The following is a 14152-nucleotide window of genomic DNA, read 5'->3' on the forward strand; positions in this document are numbered from 1 at the left end:
AACTATATAAAGAGTAACTGAAGGTTAAATGCAGCTAATATGTCCTGCTTTAAGCCAGACACTAACACCTCCGCTCCGCTGCGTCTCAGCCACCATCCTAGAGCCAGAGCAGGGGAGACGCGAGCTGGAACAAACCATTTGTTGTTAAAATGTTACGTCTCAAACAAGTACAGTACTGTATGCTTTTTATATTTTTAGTAGTGTGTCACACAAACAGCAAATATTGTCAAAAAAAGTAAGAAGTCTTTGGGGGTGCTTTGATTTATCACCCCCAAAAATGAGCTAAAATCGCCCCTGATTTCAAATGTCACCAGTTTTAATGTTTGCTGGCTGATGGCTGATCGGTTTGTATTTCATAGCCCAACAGAGTTCAACCATGGATCCAGTTTTATACTACACCGTCCTCTAGTGTTCAATACAGGTAAATACACGTGGAAGTCAAGCGCTTGATGTTGCATTCATGTACATTATTGCAACAGCAGCTTTTCAGTTATTGTGTACATACATGACAGTTAATGGTACACAAATATTTATAGATACGACATGTTGTTATCAACCACATACATACATATATTTTATCCAGTTTTGGCGTATTTAAATATAATAATTATAATGCTCCTTAATATTATTATGTTCTGACGATCTCTTTCTCCCATCGCAATGCTGTAGATTTTCTTCAGCACTCAAAGGCAACACAGTACCTTGCTGCTGCTTTCACGGTGTCCTCCTCTTGTCGCATATTGATCCAGTTAGCTGATCGTTAGCTTTTGTGCCAGAATGGTTTCAGTGGCGTGTCAGTGTTTGTCCGTTGTTTCTGGCTAAGGATAGCGGGGACTTGGTGGCTTTCATGTTCCGTGCAGCTAATCTAAAAACCATCGGCAAAGCGGGAACTGGCTGGTAGGTGGTGTTTGAAACCGCGGAGACGTAACATATTGTTCACGTCCACTCCACTCTCGTGAATCAGCCGGCTAGAGGCAGAGAGAAGGCTAGCTGCGCTAACAGGCTAGCAGCTAAGCTCTTCTGAATATTTTAGGGTGTGTTTGTTGTTTACTTTTTGGCGGCGCTTGTTTAAACTAAGTATAAGTTAATGCCGTGAGTGTTATTACATGTTAACGCTGTTACGTACCAGCAGTTGGTCAGCTTTTAAATTCTGTAGTTCAGGGTTTGTTTTGGAAGGGCTTGGCTAAGTAGCAAGAAAACGTTAGCCCTCGAAGCTAACAACTTAAAGTGCAAACTAAAGCAAGCGTCGATTTAGAGAACCTTGCAACCCACAATCGCGGGCTGTTAAATGGTATCGCCTGAGATTTGTTAATACTGTTTTTCAGCAGTGCACCCATCGTGTGTTAGCCCTAGCTTTGCTTGCTGGGAAGACATGGACGTTATGTAATGTGAATAATCACCAGGCTATAGTCTCAGATATTTTACAGCTAGCTTACTCCCATGTCCAAAGTTGTCACCGTCAGTTGGGCTTATCGACAGCTAGCTGACGTGATAGCATTTCAATTTGCATCTGTTTAGTCAGGAGTCGTCTCTTAAGTTTCCTTGCGGTTTGCCCATCAATAGGAATCTACACATAATGGCTACATTCTTATACTCTACACCAATACACGTGCACAGGCGAAATCGTTAGTGCTTGTAAGTGCTTTAGGTATCTGATTGTCCACTCCTGGTGTGAGATAAAATTGTATTTACCCTCCTTTTTGCTTAATCTCAGGCACTTTCGCCGAACGATGGACGAGCTGGTCCATGACCTGGTGTCAGCGCTGGAGGAGAGCTCAGAGCAAGCTGCCCGTGGTGGTTTTGGTGATGGAGGTGACCATGCACTGGCAGTGGGCTGTCTGCTAAAGAGACAGGCTCGGAAGCGGAGGGGTAGGAAACGACGCTCAGACAACCCACATCCACCGTGGGAGACGGGCCACCTCAGTGAGGGTTCAGAGTCCAGTGTGGAGGAACATAAGGTGAGATAGGGTGAATTGAATAGGGACTGTGGACGAGACACATCTGTTTGAAACCCTGTGTCAACAATGTTACCTAACACCAGCTGAGCCAGTTTTACTACATTTGAGGATGTAGTTATCTGGCTTGCTGTAGTTGTTTTGAGAAGAGGAGAAAAATGTAACTGGGGGGGGGGATCCAAAATATATTTAAATAGTGTGGCGTTTTGGACAATAGCAAACATTTTTATTTGGGTAAAGATGTGTCTGTGTTTCATAAATCCGGCCCCACTGCTGTTGCTTCTGTCTTAGCTGACATACTTGTGTTGATGCAAGTGTCTTAATTTAGCATCAGCATCACAGCCTGGTATTCACCACAGTGTCATTTGTTGCAGGACTACCGTGCCAGTACAGGAGCTGTCTCTGCTGCCAATAGCCATGCCCGTGACAACAGTGACTCAGATGAACAACTTGGCCCCAAACGGCGAATCCCCTACACAGCCGACATGGGGCGAAGTAAACGGCCGCTCTGGCCGGATGACCTGGGTGTCCTGGGCTCAGCAGAGGGGACTCGAAGCCTTAGGCGACGACGTAAGGTCAAACGCATGGCTGTGGACCCACCCATAGATCCAGAACCTCCCACCTCCACTATGCTTGGGCCACCGCCTGTACCCAAAGCCCGTGTTGGTGGCAAGCCACATAGACTGGGTGCAAGTGAGGGAAGAGGTGCCATGGAGTTCTGCGGAGGTGGACTGGTAGAGCCAAGTGGAAACAAAAGCAGAGTAAAAAAGAGGAAACTGGCGACACACCGGCTGGGAGTGGAAGCTGCTGATGAAGGGGTTGTGGTGGAGAGTGAAGACCCCGTCTGTTCTCCAACAGACGGGTCCAAAGACAAGATGGAGCTGGAGGAGCAAAAGGGCTCAGATGAGGACATGAGTGACAGGTGGTTAGTGTTTTGCCTTTCTTTTTATGCCTCGTAATTCCCGATGTTGTAGCTACTGTATGTGCTACTGTGTGCGATTTTTATGGAGTCTTAGTGTCAGTTTGTGGTACTGCAGGCAAGGGAGTGTTTGGGGCTGGTTGTCTAAAATTAATCTCTTTTTTTTAATGTTTTTGAAATGTCTGAAATGTGTTTGGTGCATAGATCACCAAAAAGAAGCGACTATTTAAAGCTAAAATGTTGCCAGTTCCAGACTAGTTAGTTCTCATGCATGTTCTTTGATGGCTGCTTTCATTTAGAATGTATTGGGAACTTATTTTATTGAATGAAAAATAGTTGAAAAAAAGAAGAAATAAATCTAAATGGAAACTTGCTAACTACCATCTAGCGTTTCCCTACTCGTTGTAGGGCTAGTAAGGTTATTGTTGTGGCTTTGATGGTAATGAACTGTCTGGAGTCTCTCATCCTGGGGCTAGACAGGCTTTTTCCATCATGAACTGCAGCTGGCAGAGGTAGTCCTTATTCTACTCTTGAGATCATTTGTGAGCTGAAGGGGGACTTGAACAAAAATTGCCACCAGGTGGATAGCTGTGCTGAGCTCATCAAGGCTGCAGAGCAGAGGAAAGATTAAGGTTGTCAGCAGTAGTTCAACATGGGGGAGTTTACGTTACTGTTGTGTTTTATATTATCACAAAGTGTCTAAGGTATTATTTATTAGCATTAATGTTATTTGCAAATGCATGGGATATATGTGGATTTGTGATATAGTCATGCAGTGGAGAAACACTTGGTTGAATTTCCTTTTCTACCATTTTTTCCTCAGTGAGACCAGCAGTGTGAGTAACAGCAGTGATGGAGGCCTCTATACAAATGATGAGGGGAGGCAAGGTATGTACTGAGATGTGTACTGAGGTATGTGTCAAAAACTGTCTGGCATGTTGCATAGAAGTGCACACAGAAGTGAGGACTTTGTGAAAGGGTAAGGGTCCGCAAATGCACACAGTGGTTGTGTTGGGTTGTGTTTTGTAGGAAGTGCATACAATCTAATTTTAGGGTATTTTCACACCTATAGCTCGCATACCCTGGTCCAAGTCAGTTGATGAGTTTGTACTTGTAACTTGTAGCTTTTTCCTGTGGTTTGGTTTCTATTGACGCAGAAAAAAACCTCAAAGTGAACCAAAATGGGTCAGTACAAACCACGTAAGAACATTTAGTCCACTTATTTTGTCTGGAGCGCGAGCAAAAAAACTAAGTACAGGAAGATGAAGGTGCTGTGTTCTGGCTGAGTGTCCACCATGGGGAATTTACATTAATTTTACAGCTAGTTGCTAACCCGCACTGACTGTTTGTACTGTTTGTGAATAACTATGGTACTCTGCCGCACCCCAGAATGCAAAGCACTCCTGGCTATGTGAAGATGTTTAGTTCAGACTTGCAGCATGCACCTGGTAGTTGACTCAGATTGCATTCACACAACATTTGGAATCGGACTTAGACCACCTCCTCTAAAAGCGTTTGGTGTGGTTGTTTGCTCTGTACCTGAGTGCGATTACCCTGTTAACACCTGCACAAGTGAACTGGACTGAGGGGGGAAATGAACCAGAGTACAGTTTAAACAGCAAAAAACAGCTCAGGTGTAAAAACAACATAAAAGCACTTCTCTCAAACATCTTGCTAGCTTTTAGAAACTGTGTTCTCCTCTTTTGTCATTATTGATTATTGATCCTTCCCAGTTATTTCTAAATATGGTGAAATTGCTTTTTATTTCATTTTGTATATGAGTTTAAGCAGCTTTTCTGTGAGGTCCCATTTTTCATACTCCTTCTTTTAGGTGACGATGAGCAGAGTGACTGGTTCTACGAGGGTGAGCCGGGCTCTGGTCCGGGGCCCGGGGGTGCTTGTGGGATAGCAGGAGTTGTTCCCTGGTGGGAGAGGGAGACTGGGTCAGAGGAGCTGGATCTAGCCGACCCTGTCTTTAACAGCATTCTCACTGGATCCTTCCCACTCATGAGCCCTGGGGCACAGAGAGGTAGGCTTCTGGTGCTTGCTTTCACAGTCACATTTGAATCACTTAGAAACTTGGACACAATGGCAATTATTTTTCTCCCCCTCCCTTTTTTGGTCAACCATCCAAAGCAATGGTGGCTCTAAAGAGGGGTGAAGAACAGACTGTAGGTTTGTATGTAAAAGAATGTAGGGAGTCATTAGCTCGTTTAAAGATGCCCAGATTTGCACTGGGAGAAACAAGCATGTACTGAATTTCTCTGAGCTGGATTAGAACTGGGATATGCTGCTCCATTGAGAAAAGGATGTGAAGATGATGCTCCTAGGCAAGAGGATGGGCAAAGAGGAGTTTTATGAATGTGGTTGGTTTGACAGAGAGAGGACGGGGACTAGGTCGAAACCAACGATCTCCTGTAGTGCCCCCTAGCTGGAGCAGATGGAAGGAGTAGCTTTCTAACATATAATGTAATATAATATCTAGTATGAGGGGCAAAGTGAAGAAACTGTAGTGAAAAGTTGTTGCAGTCTCACTAAAGACCACTAGGAGGCAAACGGTTCACACTGACATATCAGCATTACAGCAATAAACTGATGTGTGGAATAAGAGAGTAACATCTCTGAAGAAAGGCTTTGTTTGCAGTGTTCAGCACCAAAAATAACATTTTTCAGACTTGTGCTGCATGAAGCTTTCTTTCGAGTGTCCTCCAGTTTTGGTAATGACAGTACCTTTAATCTAGCTTCCCCCCCCCCTTCACACCTTGTTAGTCGTGACATATCATCTCCTACCTATTTTCCAACCAACGTGGTGCTGGTGCCTAATTTACCTTCACATCAGTGCCCAAAAGCTGGAGCCCACATCACACAGCATAGTTGCTGGACGTAAAGCTGGAGCAACTTTGCAGATTTGTTAGACCACAGGTTTATGCCACAGCCACCCTACATTAAAGGTACTGTCATTACCAAAACCATTTTTTATGTTTCTGCAATGGATTATCCACCAGTATGTGCAAGCTGTTTAATCAAAATGATTGTTAAACTCTAACTGTTGTTCTTAGCCATGATTTTTCAAATGTATTGTTTTACAAAAAACATAGAAAAAATATTAAAGTTGCTTATTTTTGATTAAGATGCCAAATTAATTCACTTGAATTCCTAAACAGAAAAATGAGTGAATTCAGTTTGAAATCCATCGATCCTTTTCAAAATGGTAAATCGTTGAGAACTCAATGAAAAGAAAAGAGTCTGCATTAAAGCACTTCTTGATGCTGGGTATGCTTTGAGACAACATTGGGCAAGACTTAAAGTGTTCTCACAGTGTGGTCATGTATGCTGTGGACCAATCAATTGCTGAGACTGATGCTTGGAAAATGTGCAGAGGAAGAGGCAGAAAACAGCTGTGCAGTGCTTCAAAGTTTTAAGTACTAAAGGCAGAAAGAAAATCACTACTGATATAAAGGTCTTCAGGATGACAATAAGCAGAGGGCTGAAAAAACGAGGCTTAAAGAGAAGGCTAGCTGCTAAGAAGCCATTGTTGAGACATCCAGGAGCACAAACACTGGACAGATGCCTGGAATAAGGTACTGTGGCTGTAAAAGTTAAAGTTTAAACTCTTTGGTCAGCATTGTTGTGTTTATGCCCAAGAAAAGCTCCAGAATGTTTCAATGCTAGATGAAATGCACCTACGGTGGTGATTCCATTATGCTTCCATTTCTGTGAAAGCTCCGAAGGAGGCCATAAAAATGAAGCGTTTTGGTAATTATGTGTGAATTAGGACTATTTAATTGTCAGGTGGCCTAATAAATTTGTTGAATTCCATACATCATACTAAGATTACCTCAGCTTCCAGTGGATAATGCTCTGTTTACAAACCTGTTGAAATATAAGCTGGGATTTCAAAAGATGTATCAGTGTTTTGTTACCTTGAAATGTTCCTGACCCAACCGATTGAGTGATTTCACTGATCTTATCATAAGGTTAAATAATGATGAACCTGCGCTGGTGTTTGTCAGGTTTCCAGGCCCGGTTGAGCCGCCTTCATGGCAACCATCAGGTACCTGAGGCAGGGCTGCAGGGAACCTCCAGTCAGGGCTTCAGCGAAAGATTGAGCAGACAAACTCAGGACACCCACGAGTGAGTTCTTTCTGCATGATCACTTTTTCCATTTTATGAAAGATGCTATTTAAATAAGTAACCTTGGTGTTGAAGAATTAATAAAAGTAACTTAAAAACCTGCAGGATATGATCAATTTTATACTGACATCATAAAAGCATTTTATTTGACAACAGAGAAGCATGATGAGACCTCATTCAGCTTTTGCCTGTGTGTTAGCTAATGTGAGAAAGATCTTGATAATCCTGTTTTCTTTGAGAGATCTGCACTAGTTTCTGTGGTTGACGAGAAGCAATAGTTTCTGTGTAATGATACCATAATATCTCCGACAGGCCGTGGTTCAGCTCAGGCTCAAGGAGAGAACACGGACAGGTAAGCTGTCTCTCTCTCTCTTTCTTTTTTTCCCCTTTTATTCCTTTTATTGTGGAATAAAAGGGTTTGAATCCACTCAGAGGCCATTCACTGTCCTTCCTTCACCTGTGCTCTCTCCCCAGCTTTCCTATCCTCTCTACACCCACCTAAAAAAGGCTAAAAAAAAAAAAAGCCTCCAAAATGACTTTAAAATGCAGAATACAAAGTTCATTCCAGGGGTAACTCGCTCTTTTGTGTCTCCCTCATTGCCCCTTCAGTTGCACTGGGACCCACTCTCAGACAGAGGGCATCGGAGGACCTGCTCAGTAAAAACAGCAAGCAGGTGAGAACAGTTTGACTTCGTTGGGTTTTTTGTTTGTTTTTGTTTTTGTTAAGGGATGAGAACTTTTCTTGTTATTTAAGATCAAATGGGTGCTATCATATTTTTGCGTGTCTTGACTGGTTTTACAGACAGACCAGCGGACACCTCGGCTCGCTCTGCACAGGGGATATCAAGCGGAGGCGCAAAGCAGCCCCCCTTGGTTCCACTGCACCTTCAGGTATTGAACACCTAGCTTCACCTAGCACACCATCTGGCACTTTATACCAACTGCTCCTTTTATTGTATTTTTGGCTCTCTTCTGTTCTCCTCTCCCCCTCCCCCTCCTCCTCGTTGAGCTCAATGTGTCCAAGCTTTCCTCCACACCCTCTGCTGTACAGACTGGGATGAAGTGTGCGCTTTAGCTGCATATTTTTGAGAAAGCGGATCTTTCTCCCTTCATATCCTCCCTCCTGCACAACCTTCTCTCATTAATAAAGCCCTTTCCTTCCTAAGCTTTGCTGGACAAGAGTCAGCTGGCTAAATCACGCTGCCACAGCAGAGATACTGGATTAGCCGTTAGCCCCTCCACTCATCCCCTCCACCTCCTCCAAAAAAACACTACTCCTCTTACCTCTGGGCCAGTTTATCCTTTTGGAGGAGGAAGGACGAGTTAATGCTAATGTTGGCCCTGTAATGTATTTAGTTTGGAGCTTTATCTTGTTTTTGATTGTAATTTATACCTAAACGCTGACATTGTATCCACATTAGTGTACTGAAGTGTTTTATGAGATTAAGTTGGCTGTCAGTTGTGGGTTAAAGAGTCATGCATGCTTTGGCTCAGGTGCAGGCTTCTTTAATTTATGCCCAGGCCCAACAGAAAGGTAAGCATTTGTGTTTAAAAACAGAAGAAATGGAGCACACATTAAAGAAATTGGGCAGACAAAAAAAGTGTAACCAAAGATTAATTTCAACTTTATGAGGTCCTTATTTAAGGTGGCTGCTTAAAAACTTGGATAAAATCAGTTAAATAGGGCGGCAACACCCAGCAAGCACATGGAAAACATTACCACTGTCTGCTGGGCTGCCAAAGTATCATTGTGGCATATTCAGTGTTGCATTGTGTACATATCTGACACTCACTTGGCGCATATTTGTACTCTGAGGCCAAATGTCCTTCCTGGCGTGCTCGAACTCTCAGACGGTCGCGTCTGGAAATGAGCTTGCAGCTTTACTCTGCCCTGCATACAAATGAAAGGAGGATTAAAAAGGGTAATAGGTTGCACTCTGTGACTGGACTGGGAACTTACAGGAAGAGGGAGGACAAAATGATCAGTGTCTGAGACAGACACGGATGATCTTCCCTTCACTGCTTGCATTTGTTACACCATTGAAAATGTGGCCAAGTCAATTACATGGTTACGTTTATACTAAAGCTGAACCACCAGATAGACAGAACGTCAGATCTGTAAATAAGAAAGAGGATTTTAATGTTTTAGGGTTAATGTATTGTAAATCCAAAAAATACTGCTAGTAACTTTTTTTTTCACTTCTAATTTCTTTAAAAGTGACTAAAAAGCATAAAATGTTTTGCCACATATTAAATGTATAATGTTAAAAAAAAAGGTTGGCGAGTGGTTGCTGGTTGTAAGTAGGTTGACAGTAGGTAAAAAGACCTATATGGTGCTGCACTGTAAACCTTCTTGCAATTGCTTTGTTCGCAAGCAGGCCGCCACTAGTTTGCATGCTTGTCTGCAAATTACTTGCCGAGCGCATTCTTTACTTTAACTTTGAAGCGAGACAGTCTTGCACTCTTGCAGACAGTGTGTTGCAACCAAAGCAAATACAAGATGGTTTTTGGTGCAGCACCTTATTTGCAACCCATTTCCCCTGGCTACAGCCGACAGCCACAAACTGGTTGAGATGTACAAATTTTTCACTGAGCGATCTCTAAGCTTGTGTGATTAAAACATAACAGATCTAATATTGGACCTAATTGTTTTGCACATATCAACTTCAAAAAGCTTCAAAACAGCTGTTTTGCCTCAATATTCCAACCACTGGATACATTTCAGATGTTTTGTCCTCGATTTATATGACTAAAAAAAAAAAAGCTAGCAGTTTGATAGTACTATGACAAACTAGTTATTTAACATTTTTCTGGTGCCAATTTATTCCTGTGTAGTTCAAGGAATTTCATGTATTCAGTGCATGTATTCCTTGACTCTGATGTATCTTGTCATCGTTTTATAAACCAGTTATTTATTTTTAAGATTAAGGTTAGAGGTCAAGTTTCCTATGATAACAAAGATGTCACCTACATTCATACCATATGCACATCTACCAGAAGACTGAGAGGGTATCACTGGCAGCCACCAGTACTTTTTCCCCTTCTAGTACAGTCCCAGCTAAATGGACTGAAATTTATATAAATAGCCGTTCTTTACTCTGACTTAGTACTCGAAGCACTCCTTACACTGTGAACTCCATTCACAGACATAGCAATAGTAATACATAGCAATAAGGCACTAAGGACAAAAGGCAGGTCTACCTTACTTTATTTGGGGAGGAAAAAATTTGTTGCTGGGAAGATGGCTACGGTCTACAGATGAGAGAAAGTAATCAGAAGAGTTTATGTACCACTTACCTGTGATTGAATTTCCTGTTATGTTGTTTACTATAATGCTATATGCTATAACTGTCTCTAGCTTTGTGTTTAAACTGTTTGTGGGGCACGTCAAACTAACTTTATTATTTACTCATTTCACGCGTACATTGTCTGAGCTGCTTTGAAGATCTCCTTTATAGCTGACACTTGTACGTAGTGTTTAACATGGTATGAGTGAGGATGCGTAGACAGAAATTATTAGCTTTCTTTAATCAGTGAACTTTGTTTTCAGGAGTGGTCGGGGAGAACGCACCTCCGATCCCTGAGACCAACATGGGGAACCGCATGCTGCAAACCATGGGTTGGAGTCCAGGGATGGGCCTGGGTCCTGAGGGAAGAGGCATTACCGAGCCCATCCGGGCCACCCAGAGACCTAAAGGCACGGGTTTGGGTTTCAGCTGAACACCCAGAGTGAGGCCAGGATAATATACCCCACCAAGGAGGGACGAGATGAAATTCTCCTCAGGGTTATCAAAAAACACACACAAAGGTCTGGAATAATCCAGGCGCACGAACAACAAGAGAAGGACGCTGCTCATCGTAGCAAACGACCTGAGATGAAACAAAAATGAAACTTTCCCATGTTGGGGAAACTGCAAGAAGACTGAGATCTCCGCACAGACTCCTTAACATGTGAAAGTAAAGGACGGAAAGTGATCCACAGACATGAATGGCAAATGCGTCTTCTTGAGAAACTCCATGTTGGAGAAAGTGATGTGATGTGATGTCTCATCCGTTACCTCAGATGCCAGTGTTACTGGTCAGAGAACTGGGGTGCTGTTGACTACATACAAATAGTATTGCTTCAGGTCGCCAGTGACGACAACAATGGTTCTTCAGTCGGCTGTGTTGGTTAGTGAATCAATGATAGGGTTTTTGTCTGATGTTGCACAATAATTTTAAAATCAATTGTTTGAGAAGGCTATACCTCAAGATTATTCTTATTTTTTTTTTAATTGTAATGAATTTAGTGTACGCTTTATTGATGTAAGTTTGGATATCTGGATGTTTTTCCTCGCCCAATTCCTTTTTTTTTTCTTAATTGTTGATTTAATTGGAGAAATCTTGTCATGAGAATGTTTTTAATCTCTCTCCCAAAAAAAAGAAAAAGGCTGAAAATCCAAGTTACAAATTTCTCTTCATTTAGCACCAGTATGCACACATTTGCACACGAAGCCCGAAGTTTCACCACACCCTGCTTTTCGTTTCATTGAACGTAATTTAAGGTTTTTAAACAGTGTTGCTGCAAACGTAGCCAAGAGTAAGCACGCTCTGTGACTTTACACAGTCACACGGTATGATATGAGCATTTTGGCGTTTCAGTGCACACTCTTGAAGGAAGGAACCTGTGTTTAACCGGTGCTTTCCGCTTAATTTGCTTGATTAGACCTTTTCGCAGGATTGTGGGGAAGTGCGGGCTGGCTAACGTCTAATCAGACACCTGCGGCACAACACAGGAAGTCAGACGCATTTATTAAAATAAGTTGGCTGCTTACCTAATTGTATTATTTACTATGCAGCTGTTGGGTAATTTAACCCCATTAGCATATTGGCCAGACACAGCGGATTGTTGTGGATATATAGCTAAAGTAAATTTAAGTGCAGCTGAGAGATCAAGGGGCCAGGAAAAAAAATAGAAAGATGTTGATTAGAAATGGTGCAGGATATTTAAAGTGTAGCAGTATTTCCTCTGAACAGCTTTTAACCTTAGGACCTAACTTACCTCATTAAACTCGTGACAGTTTAAAGACATGTGAGTGGAGCTCTGATGTGGAAGAAAAGGGTATACAGTAGAAATTTAGCCTCTGTAAACCAAAACTGTTAAATCTGAAACTAAGCAAAAAAGACTAACGCATTAATTGTTTATTAATTTGATTTTAGATTGTCTTTTTTTTGTAAGAAGGCTCAAAGGTAACCTTCCTGATGATTATAATTTGTTAAAAAATCTCTACATTTTTACTGCAGCCCCAGGTAGAGGATGGATTTTGAAGAAAGGGGGGAAAAAAAGCCTGATTACTTAGGTTAAGGTGACTCAGCATTTTTATGAGCACTACATTTCTTTGACCTAAAGTTCTTGGGTTACTTTTGCAGTATGTTTTGGTCATTATACATCCGTACAGTGAAGCGCTGTCCAATCAGCTTTGCAGCATTTGGCTGAATCTGCACAGAGACTATTGCTCTGTACACTTCACAGTTCATCCTGCTGCTTCGGTGAGCAGCCACATCATCATCACTACAGCACGTTACTCCAAGTAACCAGGCTCTTCTGGAACCATACATGCTCATGCTTTAACACTGTGGTTATGTTGTAGATAATGGGCCTTTCCTATCTTCTCCATAAATCAACTGTTTCCACTAGGAACATCTATGTTTTTTGTTTGTTTAAAAAAAAATTTAATAGTTTAAATGTCTAATCTGGGCTTCTTGTTCTGAAGGTTAAACGTTGGTTTGCACGTTGTCGTAAACCCCATGTATTTCCCTTCATGAAGGCGTCTCTTGATTGTAGACTTTGACAATGATATACCTACCTCCTGGAGAGTGTTCCTGTCTTGGATTATTGTGAAAAGGTTTTTCTTTGTCAAGGAAAAGGAATTCTGCGATTGTCAAATTTTCTCTTCTGTTGTTTTTCAGGCCTTTTTCTCTTGACCAGCGCCTTCCTTACACCAAAATGTACCAAATTGCTGATTTTCTTTGTTTTTTTTGCCTATAGAACTTTGACTGGTTTTGTGTTTCTTCTTTTTTCGGCCTGATGATGGGCTCTTTTTAATTGCATAGTATTATGTAGATTAGTGGTTTAATAAAGCAGCAGTTTATGCAGCATTTAAGTGTTTAATTTGTTTTACTAATTTACCCATATTAACAACAACGGGATTGAATTTTGAGAGTCGTCCTGTGGAGTTAAACCAATATTTTTGAGGCTTTAAAGTTGGTTGAACAGAGCATCAGGATCCGCAGTCGTTTAGGACACTGAAATCAAGTTGTAAAACGTACATCATCAATGAGGCAACTTACTCCGATCAGGATGTGAGCCCTTTAAGTACAAACCAGGAGAACTTTCTTCTCTGGTTGCTCTTGAGACGGCACGGTCGCAGCTCCCTTTTGATGAAGAGAGCTTTCTGCAAATAAGAACGTGGCCTCGAAATATTTCCAACTCTATAAACGCACACATCCCATGCACATGCTGACTCAACATCACTGAAATATGATGCTCGTGCTCTCTCTCTGTCTTCTTCCCTCCTCTCTTTTTCTCCCATCTTTTGCAAGGCTGCAATAGAAATCCCTCCTCTGTATCTGTGGGAATACAGGAACCCTGTGTGTCCTCTACCCTCCCTTCTACTCACCTCCTCCCTCTGCATATAAGGGTACGCTGGCTTGTGTTCTCCCTCACCCCTCCAACAGTCTGCCCACCACCCACCCCTGCTCTTAGACACACTTTTTGTCTGACACACTCTCTCAGGACTCCCCCTGCGAGCAAGGTAGGCAGGTAAACTCAGCACTGGATCAGAGTGAGACGCTGAGAACGGAAAGAGAGGGAGGGAGGGTGAGGGGAATGTGTGTGTTTATGAAATTTTTGTGTGTTGGGAGTGTGTGTGCGTGCGTGCGCGTGCTGCTGCATCGCTGAGCTACAGAGACCGGAGGCGAGGAGAGCTGGAGCGTTTGTCCTTGAGACTGACTGACTGCAGCTATAGAGCGGAGGACCAGCCAGCCAGCCAGTGCATGAAACTGACAGTGAGTACTGAGCGAGAGCAATAAGGCTGAGCGGACGAAGAAGTAGTAGATGCAAGGTTTCTTTTAATTGCAGCAAATGTGTTGGTGATGTGGTTTT

General features: G+C 42.4%; 2 protein-coding genes across 3 annotated transcripts in view; both read left to right on the top strand.

The window, feature by feature from the left end:
* Positions 1–693: 693 nt before the first annotated feature.
* gpatch2 (G patch domain containing 2) lies at positions 694–13137 on the top strand. 2 transcript variants are annotated; one of them, XM_005745604.1, is made up of 10 exons: positions 694–897; positions 1715–1958; positions 2330–2880; positions 3698–3762; positions 4706–4903; positions 6888–7008; positions 7321–7360; positions 7618–7682; positions 7811–7899; positions 10559–13137. In XM_005745604.1, the coding sequence occupies exons 1-10, from the start codon at positions 848–850 to the stop codon at positions 10726–10728; spliced, it is 1593 nt and encodes a 530-aa protein (XP_005745661.1). In that variant the 5' UTR covers positions 694–847; the 3' UTR covers positions 10729–13137. The 2 variants fall into 2 exon arrangements, with proteins under 2 accessions (XP_005745661.1, XP_005745662.1); XM_005745605.1 differs by having other exon boundaries at positions 2330–2877.
* An 842-nt stretch (positions 13138–13979) lies between these two features.
* Positions 13980–14152, top strand: part of LOC102195543 (estrogen-related receptor gamma) — a 34533-nt gene continuing 34360 nt past the window's right edge. Inside the window, exon 1 of the mRNA XM_005745609.1 lies at positions 13980–14055. The gene's annotated coding sequence lies outside the window, so the exon portion shown is untranslated. The remainder of the gene's footprint in view (positions 14056–14152) is intronic.

Source organism: Pundamilia nyererei, unplaced genomic scaffold (genome assembly GCF_000239375.1).
Source record: "Pundamilia nyererei isolate P.nyererei 1_Seehausen unplaced genomic scaffold, PunNye1.0 scaffold00161, whole genome shotgun sequence".
Lineage (NCBI taxonomy): Eukaryota > Metazoa > Chordata > Actinopteri > Cichliformes > Cichlidae > Pundamilia > Pundamilia nyererei.